The 20137-nt window shown below is 53.2% G+C and overlaps 7 protein-coding genes across 7 annotated transcripts; 3 read left to right on the forward strand and 4 right to left on the reverse strand.

Annotated features, from left to right (window-relative positions):
* Nucleotides 1-23: 23 nt before the first annotated feature.
* Nucleotides 24-446, reverse strand: J4E79_010848 (uncharacterized protein; the record flags this gene model as incomplete). Its single annotated transcript, XM_049359681.1, has 3 exons — nucleotides 24-52; nucleotides 106-358; nucleotides 408-446. The coding sequence occupies 3 exons, from the start codon at nucleotides 444-446 to the stop codon at nucleotides 24-26; spliced, it is 321 nt and encodes a 106-aa protein (XP_049205780.1).
* A 158-nt stretch (nucleotides 447-604) lies between these two features.
* Nucleotides 605-1945, forward strand: J4E79_010849 (uncharacterized protein; the record flags this gene model as incomplete). The annotated part of the gene is made up of 1 exon (XM_049359682.1): nucleotides 605-1945. The coding sequence occupies one exon, from the start codon at nucleotides 605-607 to the stop codon at nucleotides 1943-1945; it is 1341 nt and encodes a 446-aa protein (XP_049205781.1).
* Nucleotides 1946-2456: 511 nt separating this feature from the next.
* Nucleotides 2457-3811, reverse strand: J4E79_010850 (uncharacterized protein; the record flags this gene model as incomplete). Its single annotated transcript, XM_049359683.1, has 2 exons — nucleotides 2457-2653; nucleotides 2713-3811. The coding sequence occupies 2 exons, from the start codon at nucleotides 3809-3811 to the stop codon at nucleotides 2457-2459; spliced, it is 1296 nt and encodes a 431-aa protein (XP_049205782.1).
* An 890-nt stretch (nucleotides 3812-4701) lies between these two features.
* Nucleotides 4702-5484, reverse strand: J4E79_010851 (uncharacterized protein; the record flags this gene model as incomplete). Its single annotated transcript, XM_049359684.1, has 1 exon — nucleotides 4702-5484. The coding sequence occupies one exon, from the start codon at nucleotides 5482-5484 to the stop codon at nucleotides 4702-4704; it is 783 nt and encodes a 260-aa protein (XP_049205783.1).
* Nucleotides 5485-5830: 346 nt separating this feature from the next.
* Nucleotides 5831-8848, forward strand: J4E79_010852 (uncharacterized protein; the record flags this gene model as incomplete). Its single annotated transcript, XM_049359685.1, has 1 exon — nucleotides 5831-8848. The coding sequence occupies one exon, from the start codon at nucleotides 5831-5833 to the stop codon at nucleotides 8846-8848; it is 3018 nt and encodes a 1005-aa protein (XP_049205784.1).
* Nucleotides 8849-9171: 323 nt separating this feature from the next.
* J4E79_010853 (uncharacterized protein) lies at nucleotides 9172-10546 on the forward strand (the record flags this gene model as incomplete). Its single annotated transcript, XM_049359686.1, has 2 exons — nucleotides 9172-9711; nucleotides 9995-10546. The coding sequence occupies 2 exons, from the start codon at nucleotides 9172-9174 to the stop codon at nucleotides 10544-10546; spliced, it is 1092 nt and encodes a 363-aa protein (XP_049205785.1).
* A 3812-nt stretch (nucleotides 10547-14358) lies between these two features.
* J4E79_010854 (uncharacterized protein) lies at nucleotides 14359-16182 on the reverse strand (the record flags this gene model as incomplete). The annotated part of the gene is made up of 3 exons (XM_049359687.1): nucleotides 14359-14713; nucleotides 14763-15687; nucleotides 15738-16182. 3 exons carry the CDS (start codon nucleotides 16180-16182, stop codon nucleotides 14359-14361), a joined length of 1725 nt encoding a protein of 574 aa, XP_049205786.1.
* Nucleotides 16183-20137: the final 3955 nt, after the last annotated feature.

Here is a 20137-nt window from a genome sequence, read left to right on the forward strand (position 1 = left end):
GGGTGGTATCATATGGCCTCCGTCTATTTCCTCTTGTTGAACTTCTTGGATTCTGTGTTGGGTCAGCATCGTCCGTACACCCCGTCTTAGAGACATGATGCTTACCAGCAGCAGTTCTCTTCTTCTTAGGCGCGCCCTTTCCTCTCGACTTCGCAACATTGAGGTGCTCTAGCCAGTCTTCCTCCTCTTCATCGATGATCTGGTGCTCGGGGTACAGGCTTCGCAATTGACTAATTGTTCCTATCCGCGGCGGGTAGTATGAAGCGACGGCGGGACCCTTGAGGCGCTGGTGCAGGATGCGCGATCCGAGACGGATGCGTTCGGGGTTGTATGTGGTGTTGAAGACTTTGCATTGGACCTGCACGTGTCAGTGACATAGACAGAGACTTGTCAGTACTCATACACACCCTCATCAGGTCCAAGACCCTCTGCCGTGGGACCGCCATTGTGCCTGCGATGCGGGTCTGCGGCGTTGCGGCGATGTCTGAAATGTCGCGGAGGTGCCCTTGGCGCTCCCGACTAGCGCGACTGACCCTCTCACCAACTTTCGAGGCACCATATCGTCACCAACCACACACCCAAAGACTAACCACCATTCCTGGCTATGGCGTCGCAAAAACGTGGCGGAGGCTTCAATCACTATGGCCGCGACCAACAGCACAAGAGGCACCAGCCTCAGCCTCAGCATCGCAATGGCGCGAATCACAATTCCCATCCACCCCAGCCTGAGCTCTCGTCCATGGACATGCAGACTGGACTAACGGCTCTGCTGGACAGATTTATCGCAGAAGAGGCGACTGTCGGGGCAGACAAGGACATCCTCCATCACGCGCACGAGCTCCGCCGCCTACTTTGCGCCCGGGACAACCCAATCTCTGCCAGAGCGAAGCGCGAGCTCGACGAGAAACGGCCTGACAAAGCAGTCAAAGTCGCCATACCCGATTACATCGAGCGCAAAGTACGCGCCGCCCAGGACCTGCCTCCCCTGCCGCCTATCAAAGAACCCCACCTGCACGAAGCCGTCTTCACGCATCGATCCGCCATATTCGACCCGAGCATCCCTGGCTCCACGCTCGGCGGGGACCTCAGTCTAGACTACGAGCGACTCGAACTCCTCGGCGACGCGTACATCGAACTCATTGCCTCCCGCGCCCTCTACAACCGCTTCCCACACGTCGACGTCCCAGACCTCTGCACCTGGCGCGAACGACTAGTCGAGAACTCGGCTTTGAGCAAGTTCTCCAACGCCTATGGGTTCCCAGACCGACTGAAGCATCGCTCTCAGTGGGACAAGAACTCCAAGCAATACCAGAAGGTCGTCGCCGACATCGTCGAAGCCTATGTCGCAGCAATCGTGCTATCCGACCCAGAGAACGGATTCGAGACCGCAGAGACATGGCTGACTGAGCTCTGGGCACCACAACTTCTTGGCTTCAAGGAGAAGATTATCGAGAACCCTCAAGCCAGAGACCAGCTCAACAAGCTTGTTCTCGGCAAAGGCGTCAAGCTCAGCGCCAAAGAGGAGAAACCCATGACCTACGACTCGAACAGCGTACAGTGCTACCACATCGGCATGTATCTCACCGGCTGGGGCTACGACAACGAATGGCTCGGCAGCGGCGATGGACAGAACAAGGTGCAGGCTGGTGTTGCCGCGGCCGCAGACGCCCTGAAGCGGAACAGCCCAGTACTGCAGGACGCGATACGGCAGAAAGATGAGCTGCGAGCGGCGCGTCTGAAGGAACAAGAAGTGAAAGACAAGACTGCAGGAGGCACTGAACCGCAGAACACCCTCAACACTGAAGCGTCAAATGATAAAGTGTCAGACGATAAGGATGCTACACAGAAGAAGCGGAAAAAGGAAGATGACGATGCATCACATGAGAAGAAGAAGCATAAGAAGGAGAAGAAGCACAAGGCTACGGCTGACAATGGCAGCTCCTGATCATGTCGTGTCACGGCGATTGCCAATACCCTTGCTCTCGGATTGAGCATTGCTGAGTACAATTGTTCACGTAGCTAATTCACGATGTCTTCCCATGTAGGCGATGGCCAGGTAGGTAGGTAGGTAGCCATCAAGACGTGTTCTCTTCACTCGATGCTCTCGTCATGAATCTGAGCATCCAAAGCCTGTCCTCCACCATGAAATGATCAAAAACTCGGCGCGGATAAGTAACTCGGCCTGCTAAAGTCTCGTCCCCGGCACGATCATCTATACGTAAGAACACAGCGCATCAGCGCAATATATGCCTGATTTCCTGTATAGCAGATCCAGACTATCCATACTTCGACGAAGAGATTCGGATATCCGATAGCATACATCGAATGCAATGATCTAATTCCCATCACTCACTGTATTCAATTCTGATGTAACGCATTTCGCGCCTCCAGCTTTTACTTCCTACGAAGTCTTTGGTATGCCTACCCTTAACGCCATGTTTTCCCAAAATCCTCCTCTACTTCTTCAGCGCTCGCCCAGCGATGTCCTTGCGGTACTGCATGCCCTCAAAGTGTATGCACTCGACGCCCTTGTAAGCCTTCGCAACAGCTTCTTCCAGCGTAGGCGCCGTAGCCGTAGAAGCGATGACGCGACCACCAGCAGTCTTGAGCGTGTTATCCGAGAAAGAGGTTCCGGCGTGGAAGAGGACAACATCTGTGTTTTCTTAGCATCATCACAACCTCCATAGATAAGAGGAAAAAAAAGAAACTCACCCTCAGGAACAGCATCCAACCTCATAACCGTGCCCTTCTCATAACTCCCCGGATAACCCCCCGCAGCCACAACAACCGTCGCCGCACTCCTACCCGAAACCTTAACATCCACACCCTCCAGTCTCCCCTCCGCACACGCCGCCATAACCTCCGCTAAATCCCCCTCCATAAGCGCCAACAGACTCTGCGTCTCTGGGTCTCCAAACCGGACGTTGTATTCCAGCACCTTCGCCCCGTTCTTCGTCATCATCAGCCCCGTGAAGAGCACGCCCTTGAACTCGTAGCCCTCGGCGCGCATGCCGTCGACGGTGGGTTGCAGGATCTCTCTGTCGACGCGCGAGAGCACGTCTTTCGGTGCGATTCGCGTGGGCGCGTATGTTCCCATGCCGCCGGTGTTGGGGCCTTGATCGTTATCGTAGATGCGCTTGTGGTCTTGTGCGGGTGGAAGGGATTTGATTGTGCGGCCGTCGCTGAAGGTTAGGATGGAGAGCTCGTCGCCTTCTAGGAACTCTTCGATTACGACTTCGTCGCCTGCGGTGCCGAATTCGCGGGTTAGCATTATGTCTTTGAGCGCGGCGTGGGCTTCTTGTTTGGTTTGTGGGATGATGACGCCTTTGCCTGCTGCGAGACCCGAGGCTTTGATTACGACGTTGTGGGAGATGGAGTCGAGGTACGCTTTTGCGTCGTCGTATTTGCTGAAGTTCTCGTAGGCGGCGGTGGGGATGTTGTGCCGTTTCATGAAGTCTTTGCTGAAGGTCTTGCTGCCTTCCATGCGCGCGGCGGCTGCGCTGGGGCCAAAGGCTTTGATGCTGCTGAGGCCATTGTCGCGGAAGTAGTCGACGATGCCGGCGACGAGGGGGGCTTCGGGGCCGGGTATCAAGAGGTTGATGTTCTTTTCTTTGGAGAAGGTGACGAGGCCGGCGAAGTCGTTGTCTTTTACGGTGGTAACGTTGGTGACTTTGTCGGAGAGGGTTGCGGTGCCGCCGTTACCGGGGCAGACGTAGATGTGCTCAATCGAGGGGGATTGGAGCAGTTTCCAGGCGATGGCGTGTTCACGGCCGCCGTTGCCGACTAGGAGAACGCGGAGAGATTCAGACATGGTGTGTGATGTGTGTACAATGGCTTGTTGCGGCGTGAGGGTGTTTGCGCCTGGAAATTTTTGGGAGCGCATGCCCCGCCGTGGGGTAGCATGCAGGGATCTGCGGGAGTGAGGTCACTCAGCCCTACCAGGTCCCTGAGCTGTCGCGTGTCTTCCACTCATGACACTGTATATACACTCACAGTAAAGACGCAGTAGACACCCCAGTTCACATTTTACTGTCGCATGGTCTAAGTGCTGAAGTATAAGAGTCTTCACAAAGCCTCAGCGGGGAGAAGTCATGACCGACGGTCAGATGAAAGCTAGCATTCAGTCGAATGGTCTACACTATTGGATTACGGATGAAGATTTGGGATAGGGTATCGATGTAGTAATAGTGTACATACGCTGAAACGTGCACTGACAAGCAAGCTGACCCCAGTTCATACGACGATGGACCTGCCCTCATATCGTCGTCCACAAGACTTCCGGCACCTGCAGTTGCACCTGCAACCTTTCTTGAGAGATCCATACCAGTAGTCCTTCAAGCTTGCATCAAGCTGCAGTATCTGGATAGACACAAGTATATAGATGATCTGCCGATCTTTGCGCTCTTCGTGTGTAGCCAGCCAATAGAGTACGAAGATGGACACAGATCTCATCAACATCCATGTGATGTCGTAGAGGAAGTGGCCAATGATAAATGACTATCCATCATTCTCGCGCTCAATACTGCGCTCGTGTTCTCTGACGGAATGGCTTGAAGCGCTCATGGGTGGTTGCGGAGCTGATTTGACTTGAGCGTCGAGCTCTGAAGAAGGCACAAGCGTGTCGTCTGATTGCGGCTCTGCGGGCGAGCATTCGCGTTTGCCGAATAATTCCCGTTGCACAGCACCTGGAGTAAAGTCACATCAGCCAAGGCCATTGTGATTCTGCTTTGCCTTCATGAAGAGCTGACCTAGCACGTCAGGCTGTGCTATGCCAGGATTCTGCATGTATGGTTGTTGCTGATGCATGGTCGGCATGTGTTGGGTGTTGTGGTTGTGTATGTTGAAACCGGCGTCTTGTTCGCGTTGTTGGCCGAAGAGCTCTCGTAGAGACAGTTGGCGGCCCATTGGGGCAGAGGAGGCGGCCTCGGGAGGCACGGTCGCTTGTACGGCAGGCTCGAGGGCTTCGCGGCTCGCTCTTGCCCTGTCGGCGATGTCCATCATCTTGGCGGCAGTCTCGACACGGCAGTTGGCGGTTGAGGCAGGCGGCGGGTCGGCGAAGATCCAGATGCCGTAGACCTGCTCGCCCTGGATGATGACATAGGGATCGGAAATCTCCATCTCTTCACTGCTAGTGAGCTCCTGGTAGAAGTTGTCTAGGCCGCGACGGTTTAGGATGATGGCGCAGTATCGCTCAGCCCCGATGGGCGAGGGAGTCAGTTGGCAGATGAAGAGAGTACCCTCAATGCCCATCTTCTCCCATGACTGCGTCTCGAGGTTGAAGGTATACAGCGCGGCATAGGGCGTGACGTGCTCTATGGCGACGAGATCTGCGTACTCGCGACGCAGGACGGAGAAGTTGAGCTCTTCGTTTGACCGCGGCGGTGGGAGGGGCACGTCGACAGCAGGCGGCGCGTCCGTCTCGTAGTCTGACGGCTGGGGAGGCGCTTGGTTCTGGTTTGCGCGGGCTTTGCGGTGTGGCGCCATGGCTCGATATGGATGTTTGTTGTGGTGGAGGTGAAGGAGAGGGAGAGTGTGGACGGGATTGGTGTAGTCAGGCACCGGGCCCTGGAGAGCTCCTGCCCTGCAGCGTGGGGTGTCGAGGAGCTAAGCACAGCCATGCCGAAAGCCACTGCGCCGGTGTCCTGGCACTGCCCGGCTCTTCATCATCGTCATTGCCAGCAGCGGACTGTGGCTCAACCGCCTGGTGCCCGCTTACCCACTCAAATCATAACCATGGGGTGAATGCCTTCCTGTTCACGCAGACCCTGCATCCCTCCCTGCAAACCTTCGCCGCCCACCCTCGCCCGCCGCCATCCTCCTTCACCCCGCCATGGCGCCCGACGCCTCTTCCGTGCGCTCCACTGAGCGCCTCGATGCCACCATCCCCGGCGCATTCGACCCGCGCACGCCGAGCATAGCTTCCATCACCACCCACCAGACATCCCTCTCGCAGGCGTTATACGAGCGCCGCGCCGAGTACACGCGACCGCGCAACGTGCGCATCAAAGTCGGCACCTGGAACACGGGCGCGCAAAAAGGCACCGAGCAGGATGTCGGCAAGTGGTTCGTCCAGGGCAAGGGCATTGAAGAGTCGCTCGCTGGGCTCGGCGTGTCCGACCCTGGAGAGCACGGCAAGGGTAGCAGAGAGAGCATTCCCGCCCAGGAAGCACGGCATAGCACGTCAGAGCCTACTGTCCCCCACCGCGAATCAGGAGAGGTCCCGGGCAGAGAAGAGGTCGACATCTACGTGCTAGGTCTCCAAGAGATCGTCGACATCACGTCTGCCGCAGAGGCTCTGAGACCCTTTACCGACCCCTCCACGGCGAACAAATGGAAAGCCTCGCTGGAAGCTGTGCTGCCCAAGGGCTATCAGCTGGTATCAGAGCAGCAGCTCATTGGTCTGTGGCTAGTCATCTATGCCTCCCCAGCCGTCCTACCGCAGATCAAGAATGTTAGTACCACAAGTGTCGGCACTGGCTTGATGGGATACATGGGCAACAAGGGCGGTGTCACGACCCGCATCGTTCTGGGAGAGACAACTCGACTAGTCTTCATAAATTCCCATCTGGCGGCTGGAGCAGACAAGTCATCGTTGGAGAGAAGAAACTGGGATGCAGCTCAGATCAACTCCCGAACACGCTTCGATCCTGTAATAGATTCCCTAGGCTCTTCGCAGAACACCGGTGAAGGTTTAGGTGACGAGGACTTTGCCTTTTGGTTTGGCGACCTGAACTATCGTCTCCATGGCATGCCAGGCGACGACGTGCGCCGCCTACTCACCATACATACAAAAGACTTGGACAAAGAGGAAAATGCCGGTCGTACTTCGACATCTGACGACTCCGGGTATGGCTCGAAGCAATCATCTGAAGAAGCGCGCGACGCCGTTCCTATGCCGCCAGAACTCGATCCAGCCTCACTGCAAACCACCATCTCATCCCTACTACCGCACGATGAGTTGCACCAAATGATGAAGAGCGACAAGGCTTTTCATGATGGGTGGGAAGAAGGCCCTATTCGGTTCTTGCCGTCCTACAAGTACGACGTCGGCAAAGTTGGCGTTTTCGACTCAAGCGAGAAGCGCCGCTGTCCTAGTTGGTGCGATCGCATCCTTTACCGTACGCGAGCAGCCAAACAGGCCCACGAAGCCAAACTTAGAGATCGGGAAGAAACGCGCAAATACCGCGAAGAAATAGAGGGGATCGACCTGCCAGGCGACTACGACGTCAACAGCGTCAAGAATGTCTTGTACGCGTACGACGAAGACAACGATGGTGACGACGACTATGATGAGAATGAAGACCCAGAGCCTGAGCCGATCAAGACCAAAGATAATCTTGAGGCTGAGCTACTGCTTGAGTACTACACCACCCACATGCGTGTTCTCAGCTCCGACCACAAACCCTTGGACGCTGTCTTCAAACTGCAATACGACGCCGTGATCCCTGAGCTGAAGACTGCCATTCATGCCGAAGTCGCTCGTGAGATAGACCGCCAGGAGAACGAAGGCCGCCCGTCGATTGCAGTAGTGGTAGAACGGGCGACTGGCTCTCCATCTGACGGGCGAGACAAAACAGACAGCACCTTCGAAGGTGTCGACTTCGGTGACGTCAAGTTCGCAAAGTCTACAAGACGTAACATCACCATCGCAAACACTGGTCGGGTACCAGCCACCTTCGGGTTCGCTGATCGTCCGGTGGACAAAGACCAACCTGCCGGCCCATTCCCGCCATGGCTCTCTGTTACTTTTGACAAGGCCCAAGACAAGCTTGATAAGCCAAGTCCAGACGACATCCATCAGTACTTCACACTCGCGCCTGCCGAGGTACTCAACGTCGAACTGAAACTCAAGATTGAGAGTACAAGTTCAGTTCGCGATCTCAACGAAGGGGATGCCCTGCTTGACGAAATCCTCGTCCTCCGCGTTGAAAACGGACGTGACCACTTCCTCCCAATACGCGCCCACTGGCAACCGTCGGCACTTGCACGGTCCATTGACAAGCTGATCAAGATCCCCGAAGGCGGTATCAGAAAGCTGCAAAACCAGATACCAGCCCGTGGCGAGGTAAAATGGAGCGTGCCTAGGGAAGTATTTCGGCTGACCGAGGCGATAGAAGACCTGACGGAGCGAACCCTGGCCGAATGGGACATGACCAAGAGCGAAGGGGAGAGGGCGCCTTGGCAGGACAACGCAGGGTGGCCTTTTGTTGAGGGTCGAAATAATAATGGACATGACAGAGAGGACGAGCTTGCAGGGATTTATGAGGCGCTGGACTGCGATACCCCATTCGTCGACGCATTCTATCCGGAGACCCGCAGCACCGAGCGGGTCGAAATGTTAGCTGAAGCCCTCATCACTTTCCTCTCCAGCCTCACAGACGGCGTGATCACCAAGAGTCTGTGGGAAAAGTTAGAAGAAGCGTTAGCCCGTCAGGAGAAGGCCTCGAAAAGTGCATCTTCCCCGTTCTTCACATCTGACGATGAGAAGATGGCCATCTTGGAGGTACTAGCGACAGCGCCCAACCACAACGCTACCTTCCTTCTCATTCTCTCCTTTCTCCAAAACATCGCGAACCAGATCACTGAGGTGTCGAAACCGCGCCCGGAAGATAGCAACAAGAGAGCAAGCATGGATATGAGCCTTCCGTCCAGTCCGCAAGCCAAGGTCAGAAGGAAGACGTTGAGTCGGGTGCCTGAACAGGCTATCCGCCAGCTTATCGTGAGGAACTACGCTGTCGTCTTTGCAGATTGTCTGGTCAAGTGGAAGGATGGTGGTAGAGAGAAGGAAAGGGCAGCTAGGAAAGAGAAGATGGTTGGAGTGCTTGAGTTGTTTCTGAAGCAGGACTAGTCATTGGAAGATGTAGTGATACCCGATCAGTACCTGGTAATATCAAACGAAGTTTCCTGTAATGCGCTCGATATTATCTTGTATAATGTCAACGCTTGACATATTTTCGAAGTTCGGTGGTCGATCTCTGTCGGTCAGGACAGTCCGTGGTTCTAGAAGCCGTCGACGCACGCTATACCCCACGCAGCATAGCGCCACCATGCACGATCCCCGGTTAGAACATTAGCGCATCCGAGATATCAAAAGTCGCGCTTCTTTAATTCGCACTTCAGCCCCCTCCACAGCCCTCAATCATCAGTTCGATAATATATGCACCACCAAAAATGTCATCCACAGCCCCCGCCTCACAGATCCACCTCCGCACCCCCCCAGAGCCCGGAAAGAAACCCGCATCCCGCACCTACCTCATCTACTTCGTAACCGGCAACCCAGGCCTCGTAGAATACTACCGCACCTTCCTCACCCACCTCTACGGGCTACTAACCCACAACACGGCCTCAGACCGGTCCACAGAATTCCAAGTCTACGGCCGCAGTCTCTCTGGCTTCGAAATGAACGACGCTGAGATCAAGACGATGAAATGGCGGAAACAGCCGCCGTATGGGTTGCAGGACCAGATTAGGCATTCGGAGGATGAACTTGCGGAACTTGTGGAGGAGGTTAAGGAGAGTGGTGGTGCGAGGGATGTTAGGGTTGTGCTGGTGGGGCATAGTGTGGGGAGTTATATTTGTTTGGAGATTATTAGGAGGTTGAGGGCGCATGGGATGGTGGGGGAGGATTTTGAGACGAGGGTTGTTGGGGCGGTGGGGCTGTTTCCGACGGTGGTGGATATTGCGAGGAGTGAGAGTGGGATGAAGGCTTCTGTGAGTACATTTTTTTGTTTCTGTTGTTGGTGGTTCGGGTTTATTTTGAGGGGCAGTCCGTTCTCGACACTCACATGGGCTGGGTTCTTTGATTGTTGCAATTCCTCTCATTTGAAGGGTACCTTTCCGTATGGGATGGTCAAGTATTGCGGGAATCATGAGTGGCTCGTCGCTCTGCGTCATCAGGGATGGGCTCTGTTACAGGCCCGTTTTCGTACTGCTTGTTTTCGTACTGCTTGTTTCCGCACTGCTTGTTTCCGCACATGCTGACAGTGTCGTATAGCCCTTCCTGAAGAACTCCAATTTTGCAACCTTCGCAGCCCTCTTCGTCAACTTTCTTACAATGTTCCTGCCCATTTCTCTTCTCACGACCCTAATCGCAAAATTCATGGACTTCCCTACGGACGCCGCGCAGACCACCGCCGCCTTCGTCAAATCCCCTCACGGCATCCACGAAGCACTCCACATGGCTCGCGACGAGATGTTCCAAATTGACACCGACATCTGGGACGAGGAGATCTGGGGCGCCGCCGCTTCAGAGCCCGCAACCAAGCATCCGCACCCGCGGCCCATCTTGCGCTTCTTGTTCGCGCGAAAAGACCATTGGGTTGCTGATGCGACGAGGGATGCTCTCATTCACACTCGTGGGAGGTTTAGTCGTGGGGATGGGGTTGAGGAGGTGGAAGGGCAAGGCGAGAATTGGAAACCCGTCATGGAGATTGATGAGAGGGAGGGGTGGCCGCATGGGTTTTGTATTCGCCACGGGGTGCCGGTGGCGGAGAAGGTGGCGGGGTATGTTCGGGCGATTGTGGCGCAGGATATGGCGAGGAAGTAGCGACTCTTATTGGTGGGTTTCAAGAAGCATTTCACAGCATGGGGTATATGTACAGGGGCAGATCAGGTATTCGCGAGACCGAAGAAAAACAGAATCTTTATGTTGCAGTAGATCTGACTAACATTCCATGCAAGATAGTTGGGATTGATGGGGATGCTGGTGTGATTTTGGATACGTTTTTCTTAACAAGACATAGTGTTGTGTATGCAGCAATGCGGCACAGCCCCTGCCATCATGGGTAGCAATGGTTGGTTGCAAATATCATGCACGAGATCAGAAGTCATCTTCCCCGCTTTCAGCCTGTTCATTCTCAATCTCTTCCCACTCCCCAGCCTCACCGTTCACACCCTTCGTTCGCTCTTCATTTCCTCAATCGACGTCTCGCTCCGGTACTCAAGATCACTTCAACGCTCTTTACCTCCCGCATTTTATACGACTCATACGCGAGGAGATACTCTACGAAAGAGAGAAGTATCGCATCTCCAAGAACCCCCTGGCCACGCGAGCGAAGCATTCACAATGCCACGCAAACCCCACAAAACCCCGCCAGCTCAGCCATACCAATATAACGAGCTGCCTCGTGATGGGTCTTTCCGCTACATCGTTCTACACCGAGGCACCGGAAACGACCCTCTCAAATGCAGTCTACAGACAGCGCCCTTGGCCAAGACAACATTCGAGGCTATATCCTATGTCTGGGGCAAAAGCAAGAAGAACAAGAAGATCATGTGCGACGGCCGCGTGATCAGAATCACCAAGAGTCTTTCCAATGTGCTGCGGCGACTTCGACTCCCTCATAAACGGCGTAAGCTATGGGCTGATGGCATTTGCATCAATCAAGATGATTTGGAAGAGAAGGGGCACCAGGTAGCCATTATGGGGGATATATACCGGTCGGCGAAGTGTGTCTTGATCTACATTGGACCCGAGGACTATGGCGATGGACCATTGGTGTGCTCTTTACTAGATGACGTCAATCGGATGTTCGACGAGACCTGCAAAGACATCAATATGGCGCGGGATGCTTTTCCTTGGCCCAAGGATGATGATGCCCTCCTGTCCGACTCTCGGTGGAATTCTCTGAACAACTTATTCCGTCATAAATGGTTCGAGCGCGGTTGGGTTGTCAGAGAAGCGGCATCTGCGCGGTACGGTCTAGTCATTTGGCATAATAGCGAATTCAACTGGAAAAAGCTGATGCGAGTAAACATATGGCTGGTAATGCGCGGGGAACGAATAAAGACAAAATTTGAAATCAAAGCACGGACCGTGTGGTCCCATTCGGAGGCTTTCAAACAGAAGGACGAGGCCTTTATTGCAACTTTATGTAAGGCGCACCAATGGCGGTCGCCGTCGTTATTAACACAGCTCAGCGCTGGAAAAGCGCTGAAGCTATCAGACTCTCGCGATAGAATATACGCTTTCATGGAATTCTCTGGCGGCATCGAGGGTGTGGTTACCATAACCCCCAACTATCACGAACACGCTCTAGACGTGTACCATCAATTCGCAGTAACATATATTCAACAAACAAAGGATGTACAGATGCTGGAATATGTTTGTCACCACCCTCATGCAAATTTTCTTGGCATACCGTCATGGGTACCGCGCTGGGATAATCGTAGATGGTCAATTCCGAGAAGAGGAACTTCACGCGGGGTGACTACCACTCCTAGTGACGGATCATATTGGAATGCCATGATCTATGATGATCATGACATCCTTTCCGTAAGAGGTGTCGTTCTCGATAGCGTTCTGTGGGTTTCAGACATCTTCAAAGGAGAAGAATGGGATATGTCGGACACCTTGAATGAGGTCTGGGACAGTATTTCTCAGACGCTCAACACTTCGCCTTACGGAACTTCTCACGGTTTCGATGCCTTCTTCGATTGTCTAACCTGCACTTCATACTACGGAAGATGGTCAGATTGGCGTCGGACTAGGGCTACATACATTACCTATCGCAAGACCCTGCTGCCTCTGTACGGCGGATCGGCATCCGGCGACCCCGTACACGACGATGATCTAGGATTTGATGCAGAGGAAATTTGGGATCACATCAAGGGCAACATTACGGACAGGCGATTCATCTTTACCAGGCGCGGATACTGGGGCCTGGCTCCTGACGTTACCAAGGAAGACGATTCATGCGCAATCATCTTTGGTTGCGAAATGCCCTGCATTTTGCGACAGACTGATCGAGAGCAGCACTACGAGTATCTCGGGGCGTCATGGATATTGGGCTCACATACGAATGAGGGTGATGACGACGACGTCGTTTTTTATTCTCACCTAGGTGGTGAGCGCAGCAAGGAGTGGGAAGATTGGGGCGTCGAAGAACAAGACATCCATCTAGTGTGAAGTAGAAGACCCCATTCTACCAGCTTGCAGAAATTTGAGATGCACAAACGCTCGCCTGACCGCTACGACCAATGCACGTCTTGAGCGACACACTCACTTCATCGGTATTAGCGGTAACAATACCAACCCTCCTGGACATACGCCTTCCCCTTCCACCCTGCGGTATGTTGCCATCTAAAAGCTTTCTCCGGTGAACCAACAACGGGATCCACCCTATTCCGCTCAACGTCGCCTCCGCTTTGTGCCCCGTAGTAGCGAAAGTAATTGCTCTTACAGGCTGCCGCAAGCTTTCAGAGATTCAACAACCGGATATGTGTATCTATCATGGTTAGGTACGTGTCCTCTAATCAAGAGAAGGCAAGCTGGAATGCAGTTCGGGACTTCGACTGCGTTTTGACAAGGTTAATTTCGTTGCTATGCTTATGTTGCTCCATTCGCGCAGCTGAATCCATGGTATTGGTTTGGTCGAAGGATGCGATGCGAGATACGGGGTTGGCATACGCTGATAAGATAGTGTGATTGGAATATGAAAAGAATTTAAGCAACGATCGACAGAAGGATTGTACAGATTATCAGGCAACACAGAGACAGATAAGGTTCAGTTTGGGAACCTACCCCGTTCTGCGCTGTTGTGACGGGTACCGGGCATAGCTATCACACGAATCACGCCTACTGAAACCCATCTTCTAGGTTGCAAAAAGCACGACACCGCCGCCACCGATTCTTTCTACCCTGTTGCTATCATGACACTAGGTTTTGGAAATGATCAGGCTCATTTTGCGAGGACGGCTGATGCTGTGGCTTGTCGTATGTCTGCGTTGTCTGCGTTGTCTGCGTTGTCTGCGTTGGCTGCGTTGGCTGTGCTTGGTATGAAGCGTGACAGCTGTTGTGACTTGCGATGGTGCCCGTGGGGCGTGTGAGGTGGTGGGAGGAGAAGGTGTAGGCTAGGCGTGATTGTTGGAGGGGATGAGATTCCATCAGGGTTTTGCCTTTAGGTATATGTGAAGGAAGATGCGAAATCACCCATATGAACCTTTTATGATTCGGTCATAAAACTGAGGGGAACGGGTGAGAGAGTGAGGGTTCAAAGACTGAGATAAGCGAAATCTTGTCTAGATGGTGTCGGGACGTTGTGTGGATGATTTGGATGGTGGAACCAGGTGATAGGAAAGAGAAGAGACTGCCTCGGCGAAGACTGATTGAATTGAGATCTAGACGCTGTAGGGTGGCTCGACGTTGAGTGATCGATAATGCTTTGCTTAAAGAAATGCCTGAGATGTGCCGAAATGATAGGAGGATGATGACTCGCTAAGATGCATCCAATTAGGATATATGACGTAAGAGATCAGAAAGAGATGGGATCTTGACAGCGATTTCTAGAATGGAAGAAAGGGTAGCTTGAGGGACTTGGTAAAGTGCGACGGACTGGTCGCGGCGGGTTTGGCAGCTGCTCAACCCAAGCACAACAGATGCGGGCTCAATGCGATGGTGCTAGACTTGGGACTAAGCATTTCGTCCCACCATCCGTCGTCGCGCTGGCATGCCGCATCCTGATTTGCAAGCCAGGTACGCATACCGCTGATACGCCTGAGCACGGGTGGGAGTGTGTTCTTGTCGCCCTCTCGTATTGGTACGACGCGCTGGTATAGGCGGTCGCGTTTGTCTGAGTTTGCAGTGACTGCAGCAACGAAGAAGGGCCAGACGGGGTAGATGGCGGTGTATAGTGGGCCTTTCACCGGTAGCGAAAGGAGGAGAGTATGGAGTGCGTCGGAGAGCTCGAGGATGGAGGAGTGGAATCTTGTGAACCTGGAGACATGTCAAAATGTGAAAGCTTTAGACTATATAAGATGCTTACCCGTAGACGCGACAGCGCAGGTAGATGAGCGCGGCGAGGCGAAAGGCTTCTGCTGTGGCGAGTAGGATTTCTTTCTCTGGCCCATCTGGCTCTGAACTCCACTGCTTTAGATCTTGAAGCTGTTTCTCTTGTGCTTGGGCGTACATGAGTTTGTTTAGTCTATATGGGCCCGTCGGAAGTGATGTTATGGATGAAATGAGGAAGAGCAACTGAGGTGAGACTCCCAGAGTAGTCGAAATCCTGGAAGAATCGCTTGGCGATATACTGTCCAACCAGTTTGTCGTCTCGAATGCATGCTGCCGAGTGTTGCTTAACTGGTGAGAAGTTCGTGCGGTACGAGCCAGGATGAGCTGAGCGTGCAGGAACATGACGGGGTCAGATTTGTGGGTGATGGCTTCCGGGGGAATCGCATCGAGCACATTAGCGTGACATGACCAGCACATTAGAGAGTCGTCCTGATTGATCAGGCCGTGATGCATCAGTAGCATGCTTGTGGCCAGGGCACCGGTATAGTGATGACCATCGCTGATTTGTGATGCTAGAGCTTGAAGTGCTTGCGTCGAGTAATACAGTTCCGCTTGGTGATAGGTATCCTTGTCTTTCGGCATCTGTTCGCAGAGGTATGATGCTGAGAGACTGAGGATAGCGTAGCGTGTGCTCAAGCAAGTATCCGCAACCTGTAATAACGACGTATACACATTCGTCTGCGATGCAACGGTGCGACCCGGGCAGATGCCCCTGACATAGAAGTCGATGAGGAAGTTTTCCATATCTCCAGCAGCGGGGACCATACTTGGTGGGAAATACTTGATGAGACTTGCGGGTCCCGTCTCCTGTGAAGATATGCTGTCACGAGAACGGACAGATCGCGTCGGACTACGTGAGCATATCTGTAAAGCTTCTACAGTTAGCATTGGTGAATCGACTGCTCAGATTAGCAAGCTATGTTTGGTACTCGTATGGTGAAACGCATACCTTTAGCGCCGATAAGATCCGACAACTCGGACAGAAAGTCTTGACAAGCGTCCGCCTTTGATCTCTGGATGTATCGAATGCGCTGAATCACTAGTGCTACTGCGTTCGCATCTTTCACCAAATTTACGTACGGCTGTCGTTGATGAAGTGTCGCTTTGAACTTTTCGAACTGGTTGCTATTGAGCTCGCCCAACCGCCAATATAACTGGCCCAGGACTTCGAGAAGCACGACGCCGGGGCCTTCACTAATCATCCACTGCCGGATGACAAGCAAATTTCGTCTGCTGTTCCTTTGGTTTCCCTCGGTTGGTAGATCGACTACTCGCCCAAGAAGTCGGTCGATATGTGTGCAGTCTAGACTTCCGAAGTCCGCGGTTATTGAAAGATGTTGGAGAGCGTCGTTGGCGGCCTCGAGAGCTTTGGCGAGTCGTCTGTCTGCGTCCATAGTGATGCGCTGCACGGTCGATCGCGTCGGTAACAGTACGTAGTATGTGTTGAACAATATGTGCCGGGACACTGGAGAGATAATTGCAACCGTACCAGACGGGTTTTGCGGGCTAGGCTCCACCGAGTATTGTTATATCGCTTTTGGCCCAGAGAGAAAATATGTACTGAACAATGGGCCTGCACTGAAGTAAATGGACAAGGGGAGGTGAAGCATAAACAAGAGACAGAAGCGCCAGAGGCACGGTACCTTGTCCAGCATCGCGTCTGAAACTCTGCAAGCATACGGTGCCCGCAGGTGAGGCTCCGCCTTGCTCGCCATGATGAAAATGCACATCAAGAGGCTGACTTCATGCAGGCTGGGCTGCAGATGAGGCCGTGTAAGTCCCCGATTTAGGTCACCACAACGCTAGCTAGCGCGGATTTGGCGAGATGGAACGGATGTGGTCATGAAACAACATGTCGACTTCCAGTTTACCAAACGCTGACAGGAGATGGCGCGCCACCACCTGGGCGTAGTACCCGTAAGGCTGGAAGGATGGGGCTATTCAACGCAGACATGCGGCACAGCGTTTGGGACGCATGGAGCACATGGCACGGCGCATGTCGACAAGGAATTGTTCGCGATAGCAAGAAGAACGTTTATGGACTTGAGTCGTGTCTCGCCGGGAACGGCTGCGGTTGGCGAGTCTCGGTCATTGTTGTTGGCGAGGTACAGGAAGGGCGAGCTCGAAAGAAAGGGTGAAAGCCGGCGAGCCAGCCGAAAGAGGAAAGGTGCATAATTTAGCGACGACGGTGAGGATCACTCAGCCACATCCCCAGCTTGACTTTCCCTTCAATCGGGATTTCACCCAAAGACCATGCCATCGGCGCGCCGCTTCTGCAACGTCGGTGCACATTGCTCTCCGCACCACCGACGACCTCATCAGGGCCCGAGCGAGGCAATCGCTCTCCGACGTAAAGTACATGCGCGCAAAGCCTCGGATGCCGAAGAATGGCCTGTCGGGGGCATCCGCTCCTCGTGGGTCTGAGCGGCAAGCATCGACCTCTCGTTCCTACGTAGCTGGCTTGATACCAATCCGGCTGTCCGCTACCTGCCTTTACAACGATCGCGAACTTGTTGATCATTATGAGGCAGGTGTGATCCGCTTAAGGTTCATGAATGCCTCTGCTAGCTCTCGAGACGACGACCGACATCAAAGTCCTTTCACCAGGTTGACCGCTAGATGCACTTATCACAGGATCAAGACAACACAGCCACGATTTGGTTCCAGGCATTTCCAGCTGCGGCTCCAGGGATCTCAAGGTCCAGGCAGCTCTTATACATCTAACAGGTATATCTGCGCAGGGGCCGAGTCGATTGTGAAACGCTAAACCGGAACGGTATAAGGAAAAGTGACTTCGATGAACAGTGCATTTGTTGAGAAAAGTATGGAATTTGACGGACACTGATGACTCGCATAGTCCTACCACAACGCCACAAGGGCTGCCACAGGACATGGCCATCATTCCATCTTCAGCTGCTCGACGCAAAATGACATTCTTAAAGTCTATTCAGCATTTGGTCCGCTTCAAGCGATGTCTTCAGGTTGTTAGACACGCTGGTACGCCGCACTATTCCACTTTTACTCGGCAAGGTGGTCTGTACTGGCATTATCATCAGTAAGCTCTCCCATTGACCTAACGCCCTTACCAGCAGGTATCCAGAGGTCTGAAAATACTCGACCGGGATGAAACACTGTCAATGCAGCAACTGCAAGGACTATCATTGGCCCTTCAGATACCACACATGTGGCTTCGTGATCAATCAGAGCTCCGCCGAAACCGGTCCAAAGCTCAACGACACGATATATGCAGCGCACATAGATGGACACAGTTGCAACAAGAAGACTCCACTGGAAACAGATCGAGTTCTTTGTCGAACGAAGATGGATGCACAATGGTGGCTGGGTGCATGACAAGCTGCTCGAGAACTTCGCATGCCGCACACGGAGAAGAGATTCGCCCCAAAGAGCCAGGAAAAGAGTCATGGTGATGACTTGGGACATCAGACCAGCAATTTCGATATTGATTCCCGTTCTTGAGCTATCCGTGTCTCCTGCAGTTGCCGCCATGCCACCACCAATAACCTGTAGGACAAGAGCGAGCAGATCGCAGCCGACAAACACGTACGTGTAAATCTTGTGTTTTGACTTCGGAAAGTCGGCCCTGAAGATCACGATGATGCGTCCTAACGAGAGATAGATGCCGGCGGTCAGGAGAGCGGGTGATATGGTAAGCGTAATGCAGTTACTCTCTCCTGCTAGACATGGACGTAATACACGGACGGGCTAACTTACGCAAGGAAGAAGTTTGAGCTGAAAGGGTCCAGGTTGAGCATTATGCGGCTAATATATCCCACTGCCTCTCGAGGACGTCAGCGCACATGGTACCCGTGAAAGACCAGGTCATGTTCCGGACGCCATACCACAGCTGTCCACCGAACATTTCCAAGCAACAGAGCATAGAGATTACGTTTCCCCCCATGTTGGTCGATATTCGATGACTTGCCAGGACTCTGGACATTCGCCAACTGAAGACATGTCTTCAAGGTTGTGCTCGAACACGACTAAGCCCTCAGCGACACCGTGATCTCATTCTATCCGTTCGATGCACCGTATTAGCGACCGCCGATTTCGCAAGTGGTTTGCGCATCACTGCTGTGAGCTTTGGCGTGTGCCTGCGGCTGATACATAGCCACCGTAGTTCAAGCGAACAGAACTGGCGCAGGCGCAGCGGGAGGCTGCCGTTTACAAGCCTTCAAACATGCGGAAATAACCTGATTGGTCAAACGTCAGGAACTTTCCATCGGCTTGACTGGTTGAATTGAAGTATCAGAATAGCAACGAAACAAAAGGGTGCAGGCTGAAGCGAAGAGATCTACAACGGCGAACGCCATTGTTGGGGGAGCTGGCCAATGACGCACAGTCCAACTTCCCCACTTCGCCTTGTCTCCGTCCTCAACCCTAGGCCTCCCAGGCGCAGCGATCCTTCGCACAACAAACATCACTTCTGCATTGGTGTTGTCGACGCAGATAGAAGTCGGGAGCGGCCTTTGCGATCTTCGCAAGCCAGCTCGTCGTGCAAGGATCAGGACGAGCCTGCCCTTCAACGAGATCAACACGCCGGTTGCAGCTTCATGAGATCTCCTTACTCCTCGGATCTTATCTTGTCTCTTCACTTCGCTATTCCACTATCTCCACAGCATCTACTGCTTTTCAAAGGGTGCCGCGCTAGCTGCTGAGCCCACGGGATAGAGGCGAGCTCATTTAGCGGATAAATAGTTAGCCGACTCGGACTAGGTGTTTACAAGGCATGTGATGAATGGTCAGCCATGTTGCAACATTGGTGGCCAGTCAAGCACGAAAGAGGAAGAGCTCGCATTGGACTTTTGTGACATTGCCATTTGATCTATCGGTATCCACATGTACTCCCAAAAGATTTAATTACGAAGAACCCTAAATATTGCGCCTGGATGCTTAAGATTGCCAGACCGTGATATCGCTAAGCTGTGGAACGTTGAAAAGGACAAGCATGACAAGTTACCTGGCGCGCACGCATATCGGGCTCGAAGGGAAAGATTAGCACCGAAGTTGAGCAATGGATCTCACCCCTCCAAATCTGATGATCTTCGAGCACGGCTTGTAGACTAGAGGGAAATCTACCGCTCGTAGGGCGCTTGATTTGGCGCTCTGAGAGAACGGACAAGAAGGCGAATAGCGGATGGAGTAGTTACATGGGATGTATAAAGGCAAATTCCGTAGCGACCAAAGAGGGTACAGATGACCAAACTGATATTGCCCAAGCGAATGACGCCTTCCTAGGTTTCGTGGTATGTCGTTGATCGTTCGGTAAGGACGGAAGCCGAGAAGCCTGGGTATAGCTGGGAAAATGTACATGGAAAGGGTATCGAAGTC

Source organism: Alternaria viburni (genome assembly GCF_023758015.1).
Source record: "Alternaria viburni strain BMP 2772 chromosome Unknown scaffold_34, whole genome shotgun sequence".
Lineage (NCBI taxonomy): Eukaryota > Fungi > Ascomycota > Dothideomycetes > Pleosporales > Pleosporaceae > Alternaria > Alternaria viburni.